At 37.6% G+C, this 27,350-nt stretch overlaps 1 protein-coding gene and 1 long non-coding RNA gene across 2 annotated transcripts in view; one reads left to right on the top strand and one right to left on the bottom strand.

Annotated features, from left to right (window-relative positions):
* Positions 1-7,476: 7,476 nt before the first annotated feature.
* LOC143099422 (deoxynucleoside triphosphate triphosphohydrolase SAMHD1-like) overlaps positions 7,477-27,350 on the bottom strand; it is a 59,910-nt gene continuing 40,036 nt past the window's right edge. The window contains exon 14 of the mRNA XM_076262417.1: positions 7,477-7,957. Coding sequence (XP_076118532.1) covers positions 7,841-7,957 — 117 coding nt within the window. The 3' untranslated portion in view covers positions 7,477-7,840. The remainder of the gene's footprint in view (positions 7,958-27,350) is intronic.
* Positions 12,090-13,993, top strand: LOC143099440 (uncharacterized). The gene is made up of 3 exons (XR_012981584.1): positions 12,090-12,340; positions 13,577-13,637; positions 13,941-13,993. It is a non-coding gene; the product is annotated as an uncharacterized LOC143099440 (long non-coding RNA).

Genomic DNA, 27,350 nt, shown 5'->3' with positions numbered 1-27,350 from the left:
TTAACCTGAAAAGTTTCAGACCATTTATTCAAAGCATAGAGCATTTATGGCACATTTCCTGCTTGGCCAGAAGGTGGCGCTATGCTAGGCCTGTGAATTACGCACGTGAATATCATCACAATAATGATATCCAATATTTTATAAAGTTTCAGATCAATCACTTAAGGCATTGTCCATTTCTGGCACATTTCCTGCTTGGCCAGGTGGTGGCGCTATGCCAGGCAGGCCCATTGGGTGTCTGGATATCCTCATAATCATGATATCTATTAACCTGAAAAGTTTCAGACCATTCATTCAATGCACTGTGATTTATGACATATTTCCTGTTTATTTGGTGAGATATTAAAATCATATGAAATATATTACAACATTCAAAAATCCCTTCACAATTTAACATCAGCGACATCTTGGCATAATGTTTGCCAAATTTCAAGTGAATCTGACAAACCGTCTAGGAGGAGTATGTTCAAATTGATCATATGAAATCAGTATAATTGTCATTCTTTCTGTTGCCAGGTGGTGGCGCTATGCCAAACATGCATTATGGGCATTTGAATATTATCATTAACATGGTCTTTAATGACCTGTGAAATTTAAAACATTTCAAGCCATGCATGGTGAATTATGACACATTTATTGTTCATGTGGAAGGGTATTAAAATTAATAATTTCGCCATTTCGTCAAATTACAACATATCAAAAAAAGGCTTCACAATTTATAATCAGGAACATCTCGGCATCATGTATACCAACTTTGACACTAATCGGATCAACCGTCTAGGAGGAGTACGTTAAAATTGATCATGTCCACAACGCACAAAATCTCAATTAGCTCACTTCCTGTGGGCGTGGCTAATGGCATGTTAATACAAAAGTTGTTTGTTTTTGGGAGTTACATACACCCACCAAATTTGGTGTGTGTATCTAAAACTATATGCCAACCACAAGTCACTGTGACGTAAGGGGGCGCTATGGAGTTCCTGGGCAACGCCCGGTGCCAAGCTGTTATCCCTGTCTATTCACTGTATCACTTGATGTGTGTGCCAAATTTCATGCGTTTTCACCCATGAGAAGCACCTCTTTTGGCATCATGATTCATCACATATTTCATCACATATTAGTCTGCACAAAATCCCAAATACCTCACTTCCTGTTGGGCGTGGCTAATGCATTGTACATACGAAGGTCGTTCATCTTGGGGAAATACAAACACCTACCAAATTTGGTGTGCGTAGCTGAAAGTATATGCCCACCACGGGATCAGTCATCTAAGGGGGCGTAAGGGGGCGCTAGCGAGTCTCTGGGCCATACCCGGGGCCAAGCTTTTTTACCTAGCTGCTTTGTGTGACACCTGATGTGTGTGCCAAATTTCAAGACTTTTCGATTATGTTAACCACCTCAAAATATTTGCCAACCATGGGATCAGTCACCTAAGGGGGCGCTAGCGAGTCCCTGGGCCACGCCCGGGGTCAAGCTCTTGTACCTATCAGCGATGCGTGACACCTGACGTGTGTGCCAAATTTCAAGAGTTTTCAACCATGTTAACCACCTCAAAAACAGGAAAGCAAAAAAGTGGAATAACAATAATAATAGTGAAAAATAATAATAATAATAATAATAATCCTTACAAAAACAATAGGGCCTTGCGCCCTTCGGTGCTCGGGCCCTAATAATCCTTTCAAAAACAATAGGGCTTCGCACCTCTCGGTGCGCAAGGCCGTGCGGCACCGTCGGTGCTCGGGCCCTAATTATGTGTTTTATGTAGTTTGTCGAGGACTGGTTCAGACACGTCACATCCATAACGTGAAACCGTCACATCCATAACGCCAGTTTTTCCTACATAATGCATTACGAAAATGACGCATAGTTTTAAAAACACACTTTTTGTGTTCATTCAAGTCTCCTCCATGCTACATATATCATAGTTTCGGCAGTTTCCTTCAAAATTCACAGAGTTTGTAGAAAACCTGTAATCTCTCACAAAAGTGTGTCCATTTCATGTCACATCCATAACGCTGATAAAATGCCTTGTATTCTTAGGATGAAATTGATTATATGAAATTTGAGGATTTTTTCAGTATTCAGAGGACAGAGGTTACATTAAAAGTTATGCAAATTAATTCACTGATACTAATTTTGCCCCCAAGGCATTTTGTTTACCAATATGAGTCCAATTGTCACATCCATAACGCTGGAACTGCCCCCCTATTCAATCCCAACACTTTTTCAACTGCATGAAACATAACATTGAACCATCAAATATCTCCCAGAGTTCAGTGCACATCAGTCCCAACATTTAGCAATATAATCAAACAGTCCAAAAGTAAATTAGATCCCAAACCAAACCGAAAATGTTATGCTTTTGATAGCCTACCAGTATGCCGCTCCAAACGAAACGCATCTTTAATGATGGTTAGACAAACTGGCTTCAGATATCCAACAGAGTGAATATGAGATTGTGCAGTCTTACAGTACTGTAGATGGCTGTGGTTAGTGATGTGATGCTGTTAATGGGTTAGGGACCATTCGTTATTTATAAACGGGGTCACCGGAGGGATTTTGAGTGCTTCAATCGAAAGTTGCATGACCCTCCCCTGCCTGCAAGATAATTTTCAACGACCCTTCAGCAGTCTTTTCAAAAAAGACATGACCCTCCTCGGCTAATTGTCGATACCTTCCGCCCACGCTGTAAAGCGCTATGCTATGCTATGATAACACATCGACTTAAGCAATCGTTCTAAACTAACCCTCTGCTTTCTGATCTTACACATCACACTTCACCAAGATGGTGGCCATTTCAGTAGAGTTACTCACTAACATTGTTGTGGAAACACAATAAGCATGGAAACTAAATGCACACTTCCTGCAACTGCATTAGCGTACTTGAAATAAGTTACTCCTCTAGTAAGTATTCACATGAAATAAAACAATAAAAAATTGAGACCATTCAACAGAGCACACTGGGTAATAACAAATTCAACACATGAACTTGTTGTTATGGACTCGTCTCTAGGCTTCCTCGGTCATTGTAAAGCTGCCGAAGCTGAACATTATCCAAAACTCAATTTCTCAGAAGAGCTTCAATTTGGGAGCTTGCTACACTCCTTCCTTCTCAAATGACTTGAAAAGGCCGTTTGCACAATTTCACACATTATCACAGGGACCGAAAAATACCTAACATGCCAACTTTTTCCGGGTTTAGGCCTATCATATTAACTTTTCCCCGTTGCCGTTTTAATATTTTCCCGTAGAATATCCCATATTACTGTAATACTCTCATAACATTAGTCCTGCATTCTGGCCTGTCTCTGTGTTGTCCTGTTGTTACCCCTTGCCCTTCCAGAGAAACAGATGTATTCAAATCATCGTTTTGCTTGCTTGAATGCGAACTCAGAGTGATGTTAACCTACAGTAGGCCTATTTAAGTTAACAACGTGGTTGTCGTGAGAGCACGATTCATTGGCGCTTGCAGTGTTCGGCCGTAGGCTCTACGCGCGCACCTGCCAGGCTAAGAGCCAAAGAAATCCCCCTGTATATTCACTCCAAGTTGGCCTACCATAACTTACCAACTCAACACTGTAGACCATAAACTGGCTATTTATATGACCAATGTATTTGTTCAACTGTATGAAGCAGAATTAAGCACTGCTACTTGGAACGTAACACATTTTTGTTGGCAGGAGAGAGAATGACAGCGATTAACAAATTGCACTTGTTGCTGGTTTCCAATAAATAGGGCCTACTATATATTTTTTTGCAAACAACAAAAACAGAAAGGATGGAGACAGCAAAGCTAGAGATGGGCAGAAACAAGGTCAATTGGTAGAAATGCTTGTCAAAACGTTAGGAGCTGGATGTGTGGATGAATGAAGCACAAGTATGCTTTATAAGCATGCACACTGTTTAAAGTTAGGCTACATGGTAAACTACAAGTAAACCAAAGTTAAATTTAGCTTGTTTAGGGCTGGATAAAGTTGACCAAATGGATATAGGCTGTTAGGCGTGAATAAAGTAGGCTACTTTGTTGCTCCAACCCTTCCAACGTTAATGGGGACGGATGTTGACATTTTCCGTATTTTGCGTGAGAAACCCGGGAAATCTCCCTTATTTTCATTATTCAATGTTGACAGAGCTATGGAACGAAAGAGAACGTTATATGGCGACAGAAATCAACAATCAAACAAGCCACTTTGATTTTTTGCTGTTTTCATTAATACAAAAGATGGGTGACCCCCCCTCCTAGACAAAAAAAAGTTAGGTGACCCTCCCCTCAGCAAAGAATAAAAAGACATGACCCTCCCCTATTTTCCTCCGGTGGCCCCGTTTATAAATAACGAACGGTCCCTTAGCGCAAACCCTATAGGTTATTATTTATTTAGCGTACCTATAAGGCTTTTTTTATCAAAAGTGAGGGGGACGACGGCCTCTTCAGCACTGCGGGGGACATATCCCCCACATCCCCCGTGCCTCCTGCGCCCCTGGTGCTGTGTGTGTGTGTGTGTGTGTATGTGTGTGTGTCTGTGTGTGCATGAGTGTGTGTGCATGTATGCAATGCATGTAAAATGTAAATCAGGCTTCTAGGCCAGGTATACAAGAATTTGGTCTCTGCATTTAAGCACACACTAATCCCGACACAGTGAGAGAGAGAGAGAGAGAGAGAGAGAAAAAGACACAATGTGAAAACTACACTGATGGTATGAATAAAAACACATCTGGCTTTTGCTTTCTCTGTGCACAGGGTAGGCTATGTCAGTTTGAGGTAGGCTAATACTTTTGTCATAGTTCTGTAAACATACAGGGGTCCAAACATCAAGTATTGGTGTTTATTTACACACATCAAAACAAACACATCAATGTGTGTTTTTCAAAACACAAAATAGCAATTTCACTGAGAAAAAAAAATCAGTCTACATTGTGTAGTCTCAAAATTTCGTCTACATCACATGCAATGTCCTCTAGTCCAAGGCACCGGGGAAAATATATTCTGGAATGCCGTATCTAGGCCTGACATGATGCCTGGTCAATATCCCCACATGTAAACTGATTTTTTTTGCCTGTAAAAGGGCTATTTCTTACTCTTCTTACCCTTCCTATTCCCCCTCCTCATCCTCCTCTTGCTCCTCCTTGTCCTCTTCCTCTATCTTCACATCCTTGTCCTTGTCATCCTCTCTCTCACTTCTTCACCCCTGCGTCCTCTTCCTCCTAATTCTTCACCTCCACGTCTTCTTCCTCCAATTCTTCGCCCTCCTCTAATTCTTACTCTTCTCACTCTTCCTGCTCCCTCCATTGTACCCATTGTACATTACCTGTGGCTTATAGTGCTTAGGCTGATTGCAAAGTGAACTAATTATCTAAAACAGTTTTCACATGAGAAAGTGTGCCAGAGAGTAGGCAAAATAGTGTAAATAATAGCCATACATGTGTATAGATTTGCTAGGAGTGTGTTGATCATTTGGAAATTGAGTGTAAAGCAGTGAGTTGTGTTTACAGTTCCGCAAAAAGTGTGCTGTGCAGTGGATTGTACCTACAGTTGTGCAAAGTGTGTGTTACAAAATTGCAAACTGAGTGCAAAGCAGTGTTTGCGCTTTTAGTTTTGCGAACTCAATGAGTGGTTTTGCTTTAATAGTTTTAGAAATTGTGCTATAAGAATCACGGTTGTGTTTAAGCATTCAGAAAAAAAACTGTAATTCTGCCTTTGTGAAATACCCCTCTGGCCACACCTTGCACCCAGTGTGCATGCATTTCCGTTATCATAGGGAGATTCTGTTCTCAAACTTGGGCCCTAATACTAGAAAAATGCAGGCAGAAAGTACAGCCCAAGATATATACAGTTAATCTATTTTTCTCCTTGATTTATGGATGAAGACATTCAAGACAACATGCAAGTCAAGGCGAGGCAAGTTTATTTCTTATATTTCATACACAGAGGCAGTAAATGCTTTACATGAATAAAACCAAAAAGTAGAGCCATAGAAAGAGAGTTGTGACACTTTTGATTGATCGCCACACAATCAATAGTTTAAAAAACCTGAATGGCTATATTGAAGGAAGGTGTGATATATTTCTGGATGAGGGCAGAATCTAGTAACTCATTGGCTACTGACAAAGTGATTGGCCGTTTTGGAACTTTTACCGTCTCCATAACCCGGAAACTGGCATGGTTTCCCCACTGTCTCTTAGGCTACGTTTGTACATGGCCAGCTATTTTCATAAATGGACATTTCACCCTCTCCGTTTTCAAAAATAGCATTGTGCACACCTGTCAGTTTTCAGAGAAGTTTCTCCGTGTATATATGCGGTCAAGAGCATGCCAAACCTGTCGGTGGCAGTGTAAGGAGAAGCTCAATCCCACGTTAGCCAATCAGAATCCCGAAAATACCAACAACAGCAACAAATCACTTCCTATTTCTCTTTTGAACTGTATTTGCGAATGCAAACAGGCCAAAAGTGTTTGCACAAACGTAAAAATGTGTACCACCTTAATAGCATTCATGATCAGTAGCCAAACAAACTGTAAACATAGGGCGCTCACGTGACATTAAAGGTGCCATGTGTAATGTCCGCCAAAAAATCAATTCATACTCCACATTCAATAAAAGATGGGGGCAGTATACCTCCAGAAAGTGAGTTGGTCTACCCTAGAGTAACAAGCGAGAAACGTGTATTGCAGTTTGGCTGGCGGTTATGTTGCCCGCATACCGCCTCCTATTGCCGAAACTGCCATTATGACACCTGTCGGGCTGTGGCTAGTAATTTAGCATGCTAATTCAGGTTGATATCTCTGCAGCACTATACCTTGTTCATTTTTTAATGACATCATCGCCCTTATTTCTTCACATTCTTTTGATGCATGTAGCTCATTTTTTGGATATTTTTACCTCAATTCTTACACATGGCACCTTTAAACATTTTCCGGCGGGTAATGTGACGTTTGAAAACCTAAAATCCTGTTTCTCCCAGTTGACATGACAACACATTAACGGCGTTATCAGAAGTAACGCCGTTAGGGGCCTTATAGGAGTGTCGGCACTAGGGCTGTCACTTTGGTGAAAAAATCCTGTTCGATTTTTAAGACATAAGTGTGAATTGAATCGATTGTAAAATCGATTTTTTATGTCAAAAGACGTTTCCATTTTCAACGGCAAATATAGGCCAATTCACAAACAACTAACAGGCATTAGGACGAACGTAAAGAGGGCGGTTGTAGACGCAAGCCAGCAATATTTCTGATGATTTATTGGCGTGAAGTTTCGTGGCTGCAGGCTTCAACGTACCTGTGTCTGTGTTTACGATTAGAAATGTCAAACAAATTTCGCCTACGTAGAACTCGATTGCACAGTTTGCATAGCCTGCATAGCAATGCTTACTGCACTTCGGAATTCTTTTATATTCTTATATTCTTGTTTGTGAATTTTGTTACATCTATCCTTTTTATTTGTTTAATTCGTTTAAAATTAATAGTGTACATATTTGGTTAAAATCGATTCCCTATTTTAGTTTTCGAAACTTGTGTTGTTTGGTCCAATCGATTGTGCAATTGATTTTCGAACGTAAAGTGACAGCCCTAGTCGGCACACTGTTTTCTTTACCGCTCTGGCAAAAAGAAGTTAAAAATTAGATATGAACATAATAATGAAAAGAAAGTAAAGTACATAAAGTACAATTATTAAAATAATGTATATTACACCCCCTCCTGTTTATGAACATCTGTTGATCCTTTCTATATTACTGTGCCACCACAAATTGATACAAAAATAAGAGTTGCTGCTCACAATGTAGCTTTGCCCAATACATTGCAAAAAAAAAACAAGAACAGCATTTATAGTTGTGAGATTATACTTCACAATTTCTCTGAGAGGTTGCAAGCAGCCGTTTTAGCTTTTTTTGGTATATTCTCCTCCTTTACATTAGAACTGGGGCGTTTTTCAGGCTTCCCAGGTGTATTCTCAGATGAGCCCTAAAAGGTAAAAACATTACCAATATCAGAATACATTTTAAATATGCACAGTCACAAATTAATACTGCCCATTCAAAAATAATGCACAGATTAATAGCACGTGGATGATGGTGATTTTAGGAGGTGTGAGGAATGTTGTGCATCATTCTCCTGGAAGATTTCATGAAAAATCAGCCTTATTATATTATTATTAAATACCCTCTTATAGGAGAGCTTTAAAATGAGACCTGACCTGTTTCTCTTAAAACAACCTTTGGTGACATAATGAGGAATAAGAGGAGATTGAGAAGGAAAAGTGGTAGTTACAGTGCATGAAAATGCACTGTACTGTTCTTCCTAGGCTTCTTCTTATTATTATTATAGTGCATGAAAATGCACTATACTGTTCTTCCTAGGATTCTTATTACAGTGCATGAAAATGCACTGTACTGTTATTCCAAGGCTTTTTACAGTGCATGAAAATGCACTGTACTGTTCTTCCTAGGATTCTTATTACAGTGCATGAAAATGCACTGTACTGTTATTCCAAGGCTTTTTACAGTGCATGAAAATGCACTGTACTGTTCTTCCTAGGCTTCTTCTTCTTCTTCTTCTAACGCAGTTAATGCAGCTTCAACCATTTAACGTAGAAACTTCATTCAAACTGCGTTGCGTAGGTCTTACTTAGGACATGTGGGCTATGTATTTTTCAGCTTTGTAACTTTTATACTTTTTAAACTATTAATTAAAAACTAGAAAAGCATTTCCTGAAGGAAATACAGTGCATGAAAATGCAAAAATATGATGAGGTCATATGGTTAAATTATTTGCTTGGTAGATAAGGTTTACTATAGTTGGAATGACTGAACAGTTGAATAGGTTGATAATTGAAATGGTTAAATTATTTAGGCAGATAGTTGACGATAACTAACAATTGGAATGGCTCCAATGTTTGCTAGTAGTTATGCTAACTATGTTAAAGATAATAATGTTAACCAAGTAACTACGCTAACTAGCATGCTAACAATATTAAAATGTTAACTATGCTAACCATATGACTTAGCTAACCTAGCTAATAATTTGTATTAGTTATGATAACTATGCTAATTAGCATGCTAACATGCTAATTATGTTAACCATGTGACTTAGCTAACTTCGCTAATCATTTTTAATAGTAATGCTAACTAACATGCTAACATGCTAGCATGCTAACTATGCTAACCATGTGACTTAGCTAACTTAGCTAATCATTTTTAGCAGTTTTATAAAAAATGCTAACTAGCATGCTAACATGTTAGCATGCTAACTATGCTAACCATGTGACTTAGCTAACTTAGCTAATCATTTTTAGCAGTTTTGCAAAAAATGCTAACTAGCATGCTAACATGCTAACTATGCTAACCATGTGACTTAGCTAACTTAGCTAATCATTTTTAGCAGTTTTGCAAAAAATGCTAACTAGCATGCTAACATGTTAGCATGCTAACTATGCTAACCATGCTAACTAGCTACAGTGGGTAGGAGTCATAGTTGATGACAAGTAACAGTTACAATGGCTGAACAGTTAAAAAGTTCAGTAGTTTAAAGGGTTAAATTGTTTAACAGTGAAATATTGTAGTGAGGACTTTTATTTTGAAACAGTTTTTGGCAGAGGAAGCAGTTGAACAGGATGTGTAGTCTTAATAGGGCCAGTTTGTATGCTTAAAGCCTGAGACTGGCAGTTGAAACAGGTGGCCCGAACACCTGCCATAGGATTCTAATTGCTTAACGGCCGTATTGTGATGTCATAATCATAATGTTAAGTCAATGGGGAAATTTTGATAGTTTTTAATTAATAGTTTAAAAAGTATAAAAGTTACAAAGTTGAAAAATACATAGCCCAAATGTCCTAAGTAAGACCTACGTAACAAAGTTTGAATGAAGTTTCTACGTCTAACGGTTGAAGCTGCATTAAACGCGTTAGAAGAAGAAAAATAAGAACTAGAAAAGCATTTCCTGAAGGAAATACAGTGCATGAAAATGCAAGAAATATGATGTAAAATATCATACAGAGTAAAAACAAACTATATTGGTTGCTAGGTAGATGAGGTTTAATATAGTTGGAATGACTGAACAGTTAAATAGGTGGATAGTTTATATAGTTAAATGATTTACTTGGTAGATAAGGTTTAATATAGTTGGAATGATTGAACGGTTAAATAGGTGGATCATTTAAATGGTTAAATTATTTAGGTAGATAATTGACGATAACTGACAGTTGGAATGGCTCTAATGTTTGCTAGCAGTTATGCTAACTATGTTATCAGAGATAATAATGTTAACCAAGTTACTTAACTTAGCTAATGTTTTCATTTTTAGTAGTTATGCTAACTAGCATGTTAGCATGCTAACTATGCTAACCATGTGACTTAGCTAACTTAGCTAATCATTTTTAGTAGTTTTATTAAAAATGCTAACTAGCATGCTAACATGTTAGCATGCTAACTATGCTAACCATGTGACTTAGCTAACTTAGCTAATCATTTTTAGTAGTTTTGCTAAAAATGCTAACTAGCATGCTAACTAGCATGCTAACATGCTAGCATGCTAACTATGCTAACCATGTGACTTAGCTAACTTAGCTAATCATTTTTAGCAGTTTTGCTAAAAATGCTAACTAGCATGTTAACATGCTAGCATGCTAACTATGCTAACCAAGTTACTTAGCTAACTTAGCTAACTAGCTAAAGTGGGTAGGAGTCATAGTTGATGGCAAGTAACAGTTACAATGGCTGAACAGTTAAAAAGTTCAGTAGTTTAAAGGGTTAAATTGTATAACAGTGAAATATTGTAGTAAGGACTTTTATTTTGAAACAGTTTTCGGCAGAGGAAGCAGTTGAACAGGATGTGTAGTCTTAATAGGGCCAGTTTGTATGCTTAAAGCCTGAGACTGGCAGTTGATGCTGGTGGCCTGGCCACCTGGCCTAGGATTCTAATTGCTTAACGGCAGTCTTAATAGAGCCATATTGTATGCTTAAAGCCTGAGACAGAGTATATAGTTTAAAAGTTAAATGTAGATAGTGTAATGGATGTTGATAGACAGAAAGTGTAATGGATGTTGATAGGCAGATTGTTTAATGGATGTTGATGGATAGTTTAATGGGTGGATGAGTGAATGGTTTGAAGAGGATGAATGGATAGAAAGTTGGATGAAATGTGTCTTATATCCTTGTAGAATGGAGAGACAGAGAGAGTTGGTCTAGTTCAGTAGAAAGCAGTTGATACAGGTGCAATCAGTTGAACTGATTCTTTGATGGGGCCTAGATGAGCAGCTGGAAGATGATACCAGGTGCAAATCAAGTTAATTAGTCCATTGTGATGTCATCAGCCCATGTTAAGTCTATGGGGAAATTTTGAGTAGTTTTTAATTAATAGTTTAAAAAGTATAAAAGTTACAAAGATGAAAAATACAAAGCCCACATGTCATAAGTAAGACCTACGCAACGCAGTTTGAATGAAGTTTCTACGTTAAACGGTTGAAGCTGCATTAACTGCGTTAGAAGAAGAAGAATAAGAAGAAGAAGAAGAAGCCTAGGAAGAACAGTAGAGTGCATTTTCATGCACTCTAATAAGAAATTTCGGAAGAACAGTATAGTGCATTTTCATGCACTATAACTATTCAAAATTTCCCCATAGACTTAACATGGGCTGATGACATCACAATAGAGCCGTTAAGCAATTAGAATCCTATGGCAGGTGTTCGGGCCACCTGCATCAACTGCCATTCTCAGGCTTTAAGCATACAAACTGGCCCTATTAAGACTACACACCCTATTCAACTGCTTCCTCTGCCAAAAACTGTTTCAAAATAAAAGTCCTCACTACAATATTTTACTGTTAAACAATAAGCCTATCTCATCTAAAAATGGCGTCTCTTCCGTTTTGCTACATTAAGACGTATCGCTACTTCCGGTCATACGGAACACCATTCACGGTGAATGGCAATGGCACAGATGATTTGCACAAGGCGGTATTGTGTGCCTCTGTGTACCAACAGCAGACCAAAACAACCATATTTGAGCTTTCAAAATTTTCCCCGCGATGTGGACCGTCGAAGAAAATGGATTCAAGCCATCAGGAGAGAGGAAGGCCCACTGTTTAACGTCTCTAATAGCACAGTCCTTTCTAGTATGCATTTCCGTAGCAGTGACCTGTACAAAACACCTAGTGGTTTTAACAAACCAGAGGTCTCTGACACAACCCAAGCCAGGAAGTCTGTTTTTGAAAGGACAACTGAGAGACTGGGGTTTGATGTTCATGAAGTCCAACAACCTTGTGGAAAGAAGATGTTGATGTTGCTAGCTATCTTAGCTTAGCTAGCTAGCCTAGCTACGGACCATAACTACGACGCACGACCATCCCCAGGTAAGATTTGATCCGAGTATATTAACTGGCAAGGAGATAAATAGCTAGGTGTACATTTGCATATACATTATGTTTATTTGGAGGATTTTACTGGCTCTGTGCACTACATAATTAGTACTTAAATTGTACTAAAACATAAGAAATAACATTAGCCTACAATGTGCAAGTGTTAAGCTTCTTAAAACCATGGGTGACTGATGAGCACTGATGCTAGCCTGACTGCAGTCTGCTCGGTTTCAAGTCGATATTTAAACGCAATTGTAGCTTCCACCTTTTTCCTAAATACACCAGCCTACGGTATGATATGAAAGACGAACTTCGTGTTTGTGTTATGGTGGGTGAACGGCACACGTTTCTCGCTCGTTGTAATCGCTTTTAAAAAGCACCTAAAGATGAATGCTTCAGTTGTGCAAAAATGTATGAAATACAATTTATGCAAGTGTTTTCTTAAACCCGTGGGCAGCTCCAAGGATTACTGCTGTGTGTCAGTCTGCTCGGTTTCAAGTAGATATTTAAACGCAATTTTAGCTTCCACCTTTTTCCTAAATACACCAGCCTACGGCATGATATGAAAGACGAACTTCGTGTTTGTGTTATGGTGGGTGAACGGCACACGTTTCTCGTTCGTTGTAATCGCTTTTAAAAAGCACCTAAAGATGATTGCTTCAGTTGTGCCAAAATGTATGAAATACAATTTATGCAAGTGTTTTACGCTTCTTAAACCCGTGGGCAGCTCCAAGGAGCACTGCTGTGTGCCAGTCTGCTCTGTTTCAAGTAGATATTTACGTGTTTTTAGCTTCCCCCCGCCTACGTGCACTACGTGGAGTTTGTCTCTACCTAGTGCTGCACAGAGCCAATAACCCTAGGTAACAAAGCAAAGATATAGATAGTAATGTTAGCTAGGTTTAGACAGCAAATTGTGTTCGTGTGTCTGTGTCTGTTTTAAACTAAACAAGAGATTATTTCATACATTTATATTTCATACACCTTTTACTGAAACACAGATTATTGTGATGCTATTTTGTGTCACAGCACTCATAAGTTACTACAGTATGTCATCATTGCACACTAAAGTAATTGTAGTGTACCGTAATTAATTAATAAGCATTTGTTGTTTACAGTTTAGCAGGATGTCAGCATCAGGGAAATAAGCTATTCTTGATATGGACTGAGTTTAAAGAGGTGCTGTGATCTGTTTCATTATTTCTCTACTTTTTCTCTATTTGTTTGCATCAGGTAGGTGCATTGGATGCAGCTCACACGAGGATAGTGGAACTGGAGGTGCTGGTGTTGTCACGTGAGTATTTTCACTTCCCTGCTCTTCTACATGCATACACACGCACCCATACACTCCCACATGCTAAGTTGTTAGTAATAATCACTGAATCCGAAATCAAGAAAATACATCGAGAAATATGTCACACACACATGTACGCCCACATGCTGATCAACAGAATAATTGTAAAACAGACAAATTGAAAATTTAACAAAGCACGCATGCACACACACACACACACACACACACACACACACACACACACTATTGAAGAAATACGTCCATAAATGTGGAATGATAAAAAATATCTTATTTGTCTTTCAGAACTTCAATGAAGGACTCGTCTCACCAAATCCTCTCCTCTACACGGAAATGTCAGATCAGTACAAAGTGGGGAACCTGCAAAGGATCAACCACCTGACAATCTAGGCTCGCACCCAGATGTATCATAACGATGCTGCAGTGGGAGACCTTGACCTACCAGAGATCCACGTAGTGGTGGAGCACTTCTGGCTCCAGCCCCTGCCGCATATCTGCGGTTTGCCACGTTCCCTTGAGGATCCTCCCTGCCAACCACTGCTGGGTCTCATCTCTCCTGGCAGCAAGGACCTCATGGCTTGCTGTGAGCCTGCTCTCCACAGGTGGCTCCGGGTGTACATATATATATATATATAATAATTGGTTTATAGGTGTTCATGTATTGTTCCATGTTGTGTATTTTTGATGTCCACAAGTTTTTCAATAAAATATGTTTCTTGTTTACTTGTTACTTTGACATTAACCTTTTATAGGGCATATATAATGTGGATTTCACTCTGCAGCGTCCCAATGTTTTTGTTTTTTAAATGACCAACTGGTTAGGTTACGTTTACTTGAGTGCGTGGCTTGTGCAACAATGTGATTAGAGTCTACCAACACACAAAACAGCATATCCCCGCAGTCTTGCTGGCCGAAGTAGTGTTAGTAATAGCACGGTGAGTGGAACATATTAGCAAAAGTTTCTGAACCTTAACTCGTGGAACAACAACTAAAACTTTTGGGAAAGAAATAAGAGCTTTGTCTTCCATAGTGTTGCAACAATTTGCTACTTAGGTGTTTTTCTATGGGGAAATGTTTTGGATATCATACACATTATGGTCATATGACGGAGACATACACACAAGGCATTTAATCAATGATATATCAGCTTGGCTTTTTATGTAAGATTGCCTTTTACAATGTACCTACATAAAAGGCAATCTTACATAAAAAGCCAAGCTGGTATATCATTTATTAAATGCCTCATGTGTATATCTGTCCTTCATATGACCATCATTTGTATGATATCCAAAACATTTCCCCATAAAACACACCTAACTTTCACAAGTTAGGCTCCTTACTGTAGTCTACACAGGAAGGTGCATTTGTTATTAACATTGCAAGATGCTCAAACATCGCCCAGGTCTCAGACATCGACACTGTTGCAAGTAAGATGTCATCCTTCAATCAACTAGGCTTCAGTGACGTTTAGCACGAAAAACAGGGTAGGTAGCGTTTGTTTGTCAATTATTGATGCATACTCTAGACAACGTTTTTGTTGACAAACCATAGCCATTTGTGTTGCATCTTTTTAATATTATTTGGCCAACGCACCCCCTTCAAAAAGACTGTTGTAAACAATAGCTATTTCGGCGTACTTGTTCCTTTTGCCCCTGACAGATTCAATGTTCACTACACCTCGTTTGTGCGGCTCCTCGTTTTTTCTAAGAGATGGGTAGCACAGTGATCTCACAACGACACTACCATCTAGGCCTACTACGTTGGAGACTATACAAAAACAACATGCACGTAATAATTTCAAAATAAAATACTGGATCATTTTGTTACACAGCTTTATTGAAGTGCATTTACAAGCTGTGTTTGGATCTGACGTTAGCCACCTAGCTTCTAGCTAGCTGACATCAACATTACCTTCACAAAACATAAACTGATCATGGAACATTCTATATCTACAATCCAATTCTGATGGTTTAGTAGAAAAAGGTTACAGGATAATTTTGTTACACTGCTTTATTGAAGTGCATTTACAAGCTGTTGTGTCTTATCTAGTATTATCCATCTAGCAATCTGGTATTAGCCATCTAGCTGACTGACTTTACCTTCATATTTATCTAAAAATTGTTCATGGAACAATTTATATCCCCGATCCAGTTTGGATCGCTTAGTTTTCGTGTGATGTTCCACAATATCTGCCACCTGTGATAGATTAATATTTGGCAGATGCCGCAAATTCCTTGTAAACTTGTAGATAGCTCTGATAACGTTAGTTTCTCCATAAGACATCGTTAACCGGAAGTGAGTATACGGCTTATCGATATTCAAAATGGCGGCGTGAAATAGGCTTATTTAACCCTTTAAACTACTGAACTTTTTAACTGTTAAGCCATTGTAACTGTTACTTGTCATCAACTATGACTCTTACCCACTGTAGCTAGTTAGCTAAGTTAGCTAAGTAACTTGGTTAGCATAGTTAGCATGCTAGCATGTTAGCATGCTAGTTAGCATTTTTAACAAAACTGCTAAAAACAATTAGCTAAGTTAGCTAAGTCACATGGTTAGCATAGTTAGCATGCTAGCATATTAACATGCTAGTTAGCATTTTTAGCAAAACTGCTAAAAATTATTAGCTAAGTTAGCTAAGTCACATGGTTAGCATAGTTAGCATGCTATCATGTTAATTAGCATTTTTAGAAAAACTGCTAAAAACGATTAGCTAAGTTAGCTAAGTCACATGGTTAGCATAGTTAGCATGCTAGCATGTTAGCATGCTAGTTAGCATTTTTAGCAAAACTGCTAAAAATGATTAGCTAAGTTAACTAAGTCAAATGGTTAGCATAATTAGCATGTTAGCATGCTAGTTAGCATATTTAGCATAACTAATAAAAATGATTAGCTAGGTTAGCTAAGTCATATGGTTAGCATAGTTAACATTTTAACATTGTTAGCATGCTAGTTAGCATAGTAACTTGGTTAACATTATTATCTTTGTTAACATAGTTAGCATAACTGCTAGCAAACATTGGAGCCATTCCAACTGTTAGTTATCATCAACTATCTGCCTAAATCATTTAACCATTTCAATTATCAACCTATTTAACTGTTCAGTCATTCCAACTATATTAAACCTTATCTACCAAGCAAATAATTTAACCATATGAACTCATCATATTTTTGCATTTTCATGCACTGTATTTCCTTCAGGAAATGCTTTTCTAGTTACAGTGCATGAAAATGCACTGTACTGTTCTTCCTAGGCTTCTTCTTCTTCTTCTTCTTCTTCTTATTAGAGTGCATGAAAATGCACTCTACTGTTCTTCCTAGGCTTCTTCTTCTTATTATTCTTATTAGAGTGCATGAAAATGCACTCTACTGTTCTTCCTAGGCTTCTTCTTCTTATTATAGTGCATGAAAATGCACTATATTGTTCTTCCAAGTCTTCTTATTAGAGTGCATGAAAATGCACTCTACTGTTCTTCCTAGGCTTCTTCTTCTTATTATTATAGTGCATGAAAATGCACTATATTGTTCTTCCAAGTCTTCTTATTAGAGTGCATGAAAATGCACTCTACTGTTCTTCCTAGGCTTCTTCTTCTTCTTCTTCTTCTTCTTCTTATTATTCTTCTTCTTCTAACGCAGTTAATGCAGCTTCAACCGTTTAACGTAGAAACTTCATTCAAACTGCGTTGCGTAGGTCTTACTTATGACATGTGGGCTTTGTATTTTTCATCTTTGTAACTTTTATACTTTTTAAACTATTAATTAAAAACTGCTCAAAATTTCCCCATAGACTTAACATGGGCTGATGACATCACAATGGACTAATTAACTTGATTTGCACCTGGTATCATCTTCCAGCTGCTCATCTAGGCCCCATCAAAGAATCAGTTCAACTGATTGCACCTGTATCAACTGCTTTCTACTGAACTAGACCAACTCTCTCTGTCTCTCCATTCTACAAGGATATAAGACACATTTCCTCCAACTTTATATCCATTCATCCTCTTCAAACCATTCACTCATCCACCCATTAAACTATCCATCAACATCCATTAAACAATCTGCCTATCAACATCCATTCAACTTTCTGTCTATCAACATTCATTACACTATCTACATTTAACTTTTAAACTATATACTCTGTCTCAGGCTTTAAGCATACAATATGGCTCTATTAAGACTGCCGTTAAGCAATTAGAATCCTAGGCCAGGTGGCCAGGCCACCTGCACCCTATTAGTTTCTCAGGCTAACCTTTTACACTATCCACCTATTTGACTGTTCAGTCAGTCCAACTATATTAAACCTCATCTACCTAGTTCAGTCATTCCAACTATATTAAACCTCATCTACCTAGCAAATAATTTAACCTTTTACACTATCCACCTATTTAACCGTTCAGTCATTCCAACTATATTAAACCTCATCTACCTAGTTCAGTCATTCCAACTATATTAAACCTCATCTACCTAGCAAATAATTTAACCATTTGAATCCTATGGCAGGTGTTCGGGCCACCTGCATCAACTGCCAGTCTCAGGCTTTAAGCATACAAACTGGCCCTATTAAGACTACACATCCTGTTCAACTGCTTCCTCTGCCAAAACCTGTTTCAAAATAAAAGTCCTCACTACAATATTTCACTGTTAAACAATTTAACCCTTTAAACTACTGAACTTTTTAACTGTTCAGCCATTGTAACTGTTACTTGTCATCAACTATGACTCCTACCCACTGTAGCTAGTTAGCTAAGTAACTTGGTTAGCATAGTTAGCATGTTAGCATGCTAGTTAGCATTTTTAGCAAAACTGCTAAAAACGATTAGCTAAGTTAGCTAAGTCACATGGTTAGCATAGTTAGCATGCTAACATGTTAGCATGCTAGTTAGCATTTTTAACAAAACTGCTAAAAATGATTAGCTAAGTTAGCTAAGTAAAATGGTTAGCATGCTAGCATGCTAACATGTTAGTTAGCATAGTTAGCAAAACTGCTAAAAAAGATTAGCTAGGTTAGCTAAGTCATATGGTTAACATAGTTAACATGTTAGCATTGCTAACATGCTAGTTAGCATAACTACTAAAAATGAAAACATTAGCTAAGTTAACTAAGTTAAGTATTATCCACCTATTTAACCGTTCAATCATTCCAACTATATTAAACCTTATCTACCAAGCAAATCATTTAACCATATAAACTATCCACCTATTTAACTGTTCAGTCACTCCAACTATATTAAACCTCATCTACCTAGCAACCAATATAGTTTGTTTTTACGCTGTATGATATTTTACATCATATTTTTTGCATTTTCATGCACTGTATTTCCTTCAGGAAATGCTTTTCTAGTTCTTATTATTCTTCTTCTAACGTAGCTAATGCAGCTTCAACCATTTAACGTAGAAACTTCATTCAAACTATGTTACGTAGGTCTTACTTAGGACAAGTAGGCTTTGTATTTTTCATCTTTGTAACTTTTATACTTTTTAAACTATTAATTATTAACTTTTATAAAATCCCCATAGACTTAACATGGGCTGATGACATCACAATGGACTAATTAACTTGATTTGCACCTGTATCTTCTTCCAGCTGCTCATCTAGGCCCCATCAAAGAATCAGTTCAACTGATTGCACCTGTATCAACTGCTTTCTACTGAACTAGACCAACTCTCTCTGTGTCTCTACATTCTACAAGGATATAAGACACATTTCATCCAACTTTCTATCCATTCATCCTCTTTAAACCAATCACTCATCCACCCATTAAACTATCCATCAACATCCATTAAACAATCTGCCTATCAACATCCATTCAACTTTCTGTCTATCTACATCCATTACACTATCTACATTTAACTTTTAAACTATATACTCTGTCTCAGGCTTTAAGCATACAATATGGCTCTATTAAGACTGCCGTTAAGCAATTAGAATCCTAGGCCAGGTGGCCAGGCCACCTGCACCCTATCAGTTTCTCAGGCTAACCTTTTAAACTATCCAGCTATTTAACTGTTCAGTCATTCCAACTATATTAAACCTCATCTACCTAGTTCAGTCATTCCAACTGTATTAAACATCATCTACCTAGCAAATAATTTAACCTTTTAAACCATCCACCTATTTAACTGTTCAGTCATTCCAACTATATTAAACCTCATCTACCTAGTTCAGTCATTCCAACTATATTAAACATCATCTACCTAGCAAATAATTTAACCTTTTAAACCATTCACCTATTTTAACTGTTCAGTCATTCCAACTATATTAAACCTCGTCTACCTAGTTCAGTCATTCCAACTATATTAAAACTCATCTACCTAGCAAATAATTTAACCATTTAAACTATCCACCTATTTAACTGTTCAGTCATTCCTACTATATTAAAACTCATCTACCTAGCAAATCATTTAACCTTTTAAACACTTTCAACATTTATTAAACTATGTGTATCAACTTCCATTAAACTATCTGTCTATTAACAACTTTTAAACTATCTACATTCAACTTTTAAACTGTCCACTTCTAAACTATCAACTTTTATTAAGCTATGCTATGTCTGTCCTAGCTTCATTTTCATGCACTCGTAATTCCCTGGAATTACATTCTCTAGTTCTTATTATTTTTCTTCTTCTAACGTAGTTAATGCAGCTTCAACCGTTTAACGTAGAAACTTCATTCAAACTGCGTTGCGTAGGTCTTACTTATGACATGTGGGCTTTGTATTTTTCATCTTTGTAACTTTTATACTTTTTAAACTATTAATTAAAAACTGCTCAAAATTTCCCCATAGACTTAACATGGGCTGATGACATCACAATGGACTAATTAACTTCATTTGCACCTGGTATCATCTTCCAGCTGCTCATCTAGGCCCCATCAAAGAATCAGTTCAACTGATTGCACCTGTATCAACTGCTTTCTACTGAACTAGACCAACTCTCTCTGTCTCTCCATTCTACAAGGATATAAGACACATTTCCTCCAACTTTCTATCCATTCATCCTCTTCAAACCATTCACTCATCCACCCATTAAACTATCCATCAACATCCATTAAACAATCTGCCTATCAACATCCATTCAACTTTCTGTCTATCAACATCCATTACACTATCTACATTTAACTTTTAAACTATATACTCTGTCTCAGGCTTTAAGCATACAATATGGCTCTATTAAGACTGCCGTTAAGCAATTAGAATCCTATGGCAGGTGTTCGGGCCAGCTGCATCAACTGCCAGTCTCAGGCTTTAAGCATACAAACTGGCCCTATTGAGACTACACATCCTGTCCAACTGCTTCCTCTGCCAAAAACTGTTCCAAAATAAAAGTCCTCACTACAATATTTCACTGTTAAACAATTTAACCCTTTAAACTACTGAACTTTTTAACTGTTCAGCCATTGTAACTGTTACTTGTCATCAACTATGACTCCTACCCACTGTAGCTAGTTAGCATAGTTAGCATGCTAGTTAGCATTTTTAGCAAAACTGCTAAAAATGATTAGCTAAGTCAGCTAAGTCACATGGTTAGCATAGTTAGCATGCTAACATGTTAGCATGCTAGTTAGCATTTTTAGCAAAACTGCTAAAAATGATTAGCTAAGTCACATGGTTAGCATAGTTAGCATGCTAACATGCTAGTTAGCATTTTTAGCAAAACTGCTAAAAATGATTAGCTAAGTTAGCTAAGTCACATGGTTAGCATAGTTAGCATGCTAACATGTTAGCATGCTAGTTAACATTTTTAGCAAAACTGTTAAAAAATATTAGCTAAGTTAGCTAGGTAACATGGTTAACATAGTTAACATGTTAGCATTGCTAACATGCTAGTTAGCATAACTACTAAAAATTAAAACATTAGCTAAGTTAACTAAGTTAAGTATTATCCACCTATTTAACCGTTCAATCATTCCAACTATATTAAACCTTATCTACCAAGCAAATCATTTAACCATATAAACTATCCACCTATTTAACTGTTCAGTCACTCCAACTATATTAAACCTCATCTACCTAGCAACCAATATAGTTTGTTTTTACTCTGTATGATATTTTACATCATATTTTTTGCATTTTCATGCACTGTATTTCCTTCAGGAAATGCTTTTCTAGTTCTTATTATTCTTCTTCTAACGTAGCTAATGCAGCTTCAACCATTTAACGTAGAAACTTCATTCAAACTATGTTACGTAGGTCTTACTTAGGACATGTAGGCTTTGTATTTTTCATCTTTGTAACTTTTATACTTTTTAAACTATTAATTATTAACTTTTATAAAATCCCCATAGACTTAACATGGGCTGATGACATCACAATGGACTAATTAACTTGATTTGCACCTGTATCTTCTTCCAGCTGCTCATCTAGGCCCCATCAAAGAATCAGTTCAACTGATTGCACCTGTATCAACTGCTTTCTACTGAACTAGACCAACTCTCTCTGTGTCTCTACATTCTACAAGGATATAAGACACATTTCATCCAACTTTCTATCCATTCATCCTCTTCAAACCATTCACTCATCCACAAATTAAACTATCCATCAACATCCATTAAACAATCTGCCTATCAACATCCATTCAACTTTCTGTCTATCAACATCCATTACACTATCTACATTTAACTTTTAAACTATATACTCTGTCTCAGGCTTTAAGCATACAATATGGCTCTATTAAGACTGCCGTTAAGCAATTAGAATCCTAGGCCAGGTGGCCAGGCCACCTGCACCCTATCAGTTTCTCAGGCTAACCTTTTAAACTATCCAGCTATTTGACTGTTCAGTCAGTCCAACTATATTAAACCTCATCTACCTAGTTCAGTCATTCCAACTATATTAAACCTCATCTACCTAGCAAATAATTTAACCTTTTACACTATCCACCTATTTAACCGTTCAGTCATTCCAACTATATTAAACCTCATCTACCTAGTTCAGTCATTCCAACTATATTAAACCTCATCTACCTAGTTGTCATTCCAACTATATTAAACCTCATCTACCAAGCAAATCATTTAACCATTTGAATCCTATGGCAGGTGTTCGGGCCACCTGTTTCAACTGCCATTCTCAGGCTTTAAGCATACAAACTGGCCCTATTAAGACTACACATCCTGTTCAACTGCTTCCTCTGCCAGAAACTGTTTCAAAATAAAAGTCCTCACTACAATATTTCACTGTTAAACAATTTAACCCTTTAAACTACTGAACTTTTTAACTGTTCAGCCATTGTAACTGTTACTTGTCATCAACTATGACTCCTACCCACTGTAGCTAGTTAGCATGGTTAGCATAGTTAGCATACTAGCATGTTAGCATGCTAGCATGTTAGCATGCTAGTTAGCATTTTTAGCAAAACTGCTAAAAATGATTAGCTAAGTTAGCTAAGTCACATGGTTAGCATAGTTAGCATGCTAGCATGTTAGCATGCTAGTTAGCATTTTTTACAAAACTGCTAAAAATGATTAGCTAAGTTAGCTAAGTCACATGGTTAGCATGCTAATATGTTAGCATGCTAGTTAGCATTTTTTGCAAAACTGCTAAAAATGATTAGCTAAGTTAGCTAAGTCACATGGTTAGCATAGTTAGCATGTTAACATGCTAATTAGCATAGTTATCATAACTAATAAAAATTATTAGCTAGGTTAGCTAAGTCATATGGTTAACATAGTTAACATTTTAACATTGTTAGCATCCTAGTTAGCATAGTTACTTGGTTAACATTATTATCTTTAACATAGTTAGCATAACTACTAGCAAACATTGGAGCCATTCCAACTGTTAGTTATTGTCAACTATCTGCCTAAATAATTTAACCATTTCAATTATCAACCTATTTAACTGTTCAGTCATTCCAACTATAGTAAACCTTATCTACCAAGCAAATAATTTAACCATATGAACTCATCATATTTTTGCATTTTCATGCACTGTATTTCCTTCAGGAAATGCTTTTCTAGTTATTCTTCTTCTTCTAACGCAGTTAATGCAGCTTCAACCGTTTAACGTAGAAACTTCATTCAAACTGCGTTGCGTAGGTCTTACTTATGACATGTGGGCTTTGTATTTTTCATCTTTGTAACTTTTATACTTTTTAAACTATTAATTAAAAACTACTCAAAATTTCCCCATAGACTTAACATGGGCTGATGACATCACAATGGACTAATTAACTTGATTTGCACCTGGTATCATCTTCCAGCTGCTCATCTAGGCCCCATCAAAGAATCAGTTCAACTGATTGCACCTGTATCAACTGCATTCTACTGAACTAGACCAACTCTCTCTGTCTCTCCATTCTACAAGGATATCAGACACATTTCATCCAACTTTCTATCCATTCATCCTCTTCAAACCATTCACTCATCCACCCATTAAACTATCTATCAACATCCATTAAACAATCTGCCTATCAACATCCATTCAACTTTCTGTCTATCAACATCCATTACACTATCTACATTTAACTTTTAAACTATATACTCTGTCTCAGGCTTTAAGCATACAATATGGCTCTATTAAGACTGCCGTTAAGCAATTAGAATCCTAGGCCAGGTGGCCAGGCCACCTGCATCAACTGCCAGTCTCAGGCTTTAAGCATACAAACTGGCCCTATTAAGACTACACATCCTGTTCAACTGCTTCCTCTGCCAAAACCTGTTTTAAAATAAAAGTCCTCACTACAATATTTCACTGTTAAACAATTTAACCCTTTAAACTACTGAACTTTTCAACTGTTCAGCCATTGTAACTGTTACTTGTCATCAACTATGACTCCTACCCACTGTAGTTAGTTAGCTAAGTTAGCTAAGTAACATTGTTAGCATAGTTAGCATGTTAGCATGCTAGTTAGCATTTTTAGCAAAACTGTTAAAAACGATTAGCTAAGTTAGCTAAGTCACATGGTTAGCATAGTTAGCATGCTAGCATGTTAACATGCTAGTTAGCATTTTTAGCAAAACTGCTAAAAATGATTAGCTAAGTTAGCTAAGTCATATGGTTAGCATAGTTAGCATGCTAGTTAGCATTTTTAGCAAAACTGCTAAAAACGATTAGCTAAGTTAGCTAAGTCACATGGTTAGCATAATTAGCATGCTAGTTAGCATTTTAGCAAAACTGCTAAAAATGATTAGCTAAGTTAGCTAAGTCACATGGTTAACATAGTTAGCATGCTAGCATGTTACCATGCTAGTTAGCATAGTTAGCAAAACTGCTAAAAATGATTAGCTAGGTTAGCTAAGTCACATGGTTAACATACTAAAAATGAAAACATTAGCTAAGTTAACTAGGTTAAGTATTATCCACCTATTTAACCGTTCAATCATTCCAACTATATTAAACCTTATCTACCAAGCAAATCATTTAACCATATAAACTATCCACCTATTTAACTGTTCAGTCCCTCCAACTATATTAAACCTCATATACCTAGCAACCAATATAGTTTGTTTTTACTCTGTATGATATTTTACATCATATTTTTTGCATTTTCATGCACTGTATTTCCTTCAGGAAATGCTTTTCTAGTTATTATTCTTCTTCTTCTAACGCAGTTAATGCAGCTTCAACCGTTTAACGTAGAAACTTCATTCAAACTGCGTTGCGTAGGTCTTACTTATGACATGTGGGCTTTGTATTTTTCATCTTTGTAACTTTTATACTTTTTAAATTATTAATTAAAAACTGCTCAAAATTTCCCCATAGACTTAACATGGGCTGATGACATCACAATGGACTAATTAACTTGATTTGCACCTGGTATCATCTTCCAGCTGCTCATCTAGGCCCCATCAAAGAATCAGTTCAACTGATTGCACCTGTATCAACTGCTTTCTACTGAACTAGACCAACTCTCTCTGTCTCTCCATTCTACAGTTTGCTATCTACACCACCTCCTTGGGACAGATTATCCGTTCGCATGGCTTCTCATACCACTGCTATGCAGACGACACACAGCTCTATCTGTCCTTTCCACCTGATGACCCCTTGGTTTCAGCACGGATCTCGGATTGCCTCTCAGACATAGCTACATGGATGAAGGCACACCACCTCCAGCTGAACCTCTCAAAGACTGAACTGCTGGTCCTCCCAGCTAAACCTACCATACACCACGACATCAACATCAAATTTGACTCTCTGTCTGTTTCACCTACCAGGACTGCAAGAAATCTAGGAGTTGTTCTCGACAACCAACTAAACTTCTCAGATCATGTTGCCTCAGTCGCCCGGTCATGCCGTTTCGCACTCTACAATATACGGAAAATCAGGACTTACTTAAATCAAGATGCCACCCAACTTCTGGTTCAGGCAATAGTCATCTCACGACTCGACTACTGCAACGCCCTCCTGACAGGTCTCCCAGCCTGCGCAGTGAAACCACTTCAGATGATCCAGAACGCGGCGGCGCGCCTGGTCTACAACCAACCCAAGAGGGCACATGTTACCCCGCTACTCATCCAGCTACATTGGCTACCTATGGCGGCCCGCATCAAATTCAAGGCTCTAACGATTGCCTACAAAGTAGTCTCCGGTTCTGCTCCCACCTACTTGAATGCCTTCATACAGACATACGCTACCTCCAGACCGCTGCGCTCCTCAGACGAACGACGTCTAGCTCTACCTCCGGTACGCTCAGGCCAATCCAAACTTTTCTCATCTGTTGTTCCTCGCTGGTGGAACACACTGCCAGCTCCTACAAGGGCAGGGACATCCCTCCCCATTTTCAAAAAACTCCTGAAGACCCAGCTCTTTAGAGAACATCTCCTCTCATAGCAACACTTACAACAAGTCTTGCTGATCCTAGCACTCACCAGCCGTCTTAAACTGACACGTAACTGTTAAAAACAGCACTCACTGATGCACTTATTCTTACTGTACTCTAATGTTTTTTTAAATTGTCCTAATATTGTTGAGAATTGCTCTAAACTTAAACTGTTTACCATGTTGTTAGTCGCTTTGGCCAAAAATGCGTCAGCCAAATGTAATGTAATGTAATGTAATGTAATGTAATGTAATATAAGACACATTTCCTCCAACTTTCTATCCATTCATCCTCTTCAAACCATTCACTCATCCACCCATTAAACTATCCATCAACATCCATTAAACAATCTGCCTATCAACATCCATTCAACTTTCTGTCTATCAACATCCATTACACTATCTACATTTAACTTTTAAACTATATACTCTGTCTCAGGCTTTAAGCATACAATATGGCTCTATTAAGACTGCCGTTAAGCAATTAGAATCCTATGGCAGGTGTTCGGGCCAGCTGCATCAACTGCCAGTCTCAGGCTTTAAGCATACAAACTGGCCCTATTAAGACTACACATCCTGTCCAACTGCTTCCTCTGCCAAAAACTGTTTCAAAATAAAAGTCCTCACTACAATATTTCACTGTTAAACAATTTAACCCTTTAAACTACTGAACTTTTTAACTGTTCAGCCATTGTAACTGTTACTTGTCATCAACTATGACTCCTACCCACTGTAGCTAGTTAGCATGGTTAGCATGCTAGCATGTTAACATACTAACATGTTAGCATGCTAGTTAGCATTTTTAGCAAAACTGCTAAAAATGATTAGCTAAGTTAGCTAAGTCACATGGTTAGCATAGTTAGCATGCTAGCATGTTAGCATGGTAGTTAGCATTTTTATCAAAACTGCTAAAAATGATTAGCTAAGTTAGCTAAGTCAC

The sequence above is a fragment of the Alosa pseudoharengus genome, unplaced genomic scaffold, assembly GCF_046254945.1.
Source record: "Alosa pseudoharengus isolate Yale_2024_CS ecotype anadromous, Long Island Sound unplaced genomic scaffold, YU_APseudo_1.1 YU_APseudo_1.1_scf_28, whole genome shotgun sequence".
In the NCBI taxonomy this organism is placed as follows: domain Eukaryota; kingdom Metazoa; phylum Chordata; class Actinopteri; order Clupeiformes; family Clupeidae; genus Alosa; species Alosa pseudoharengus.
Note: the sequence above shows the minus strand (reverse complement) of the source record. Positions and strands in the feature narration are given on the sequence as shown.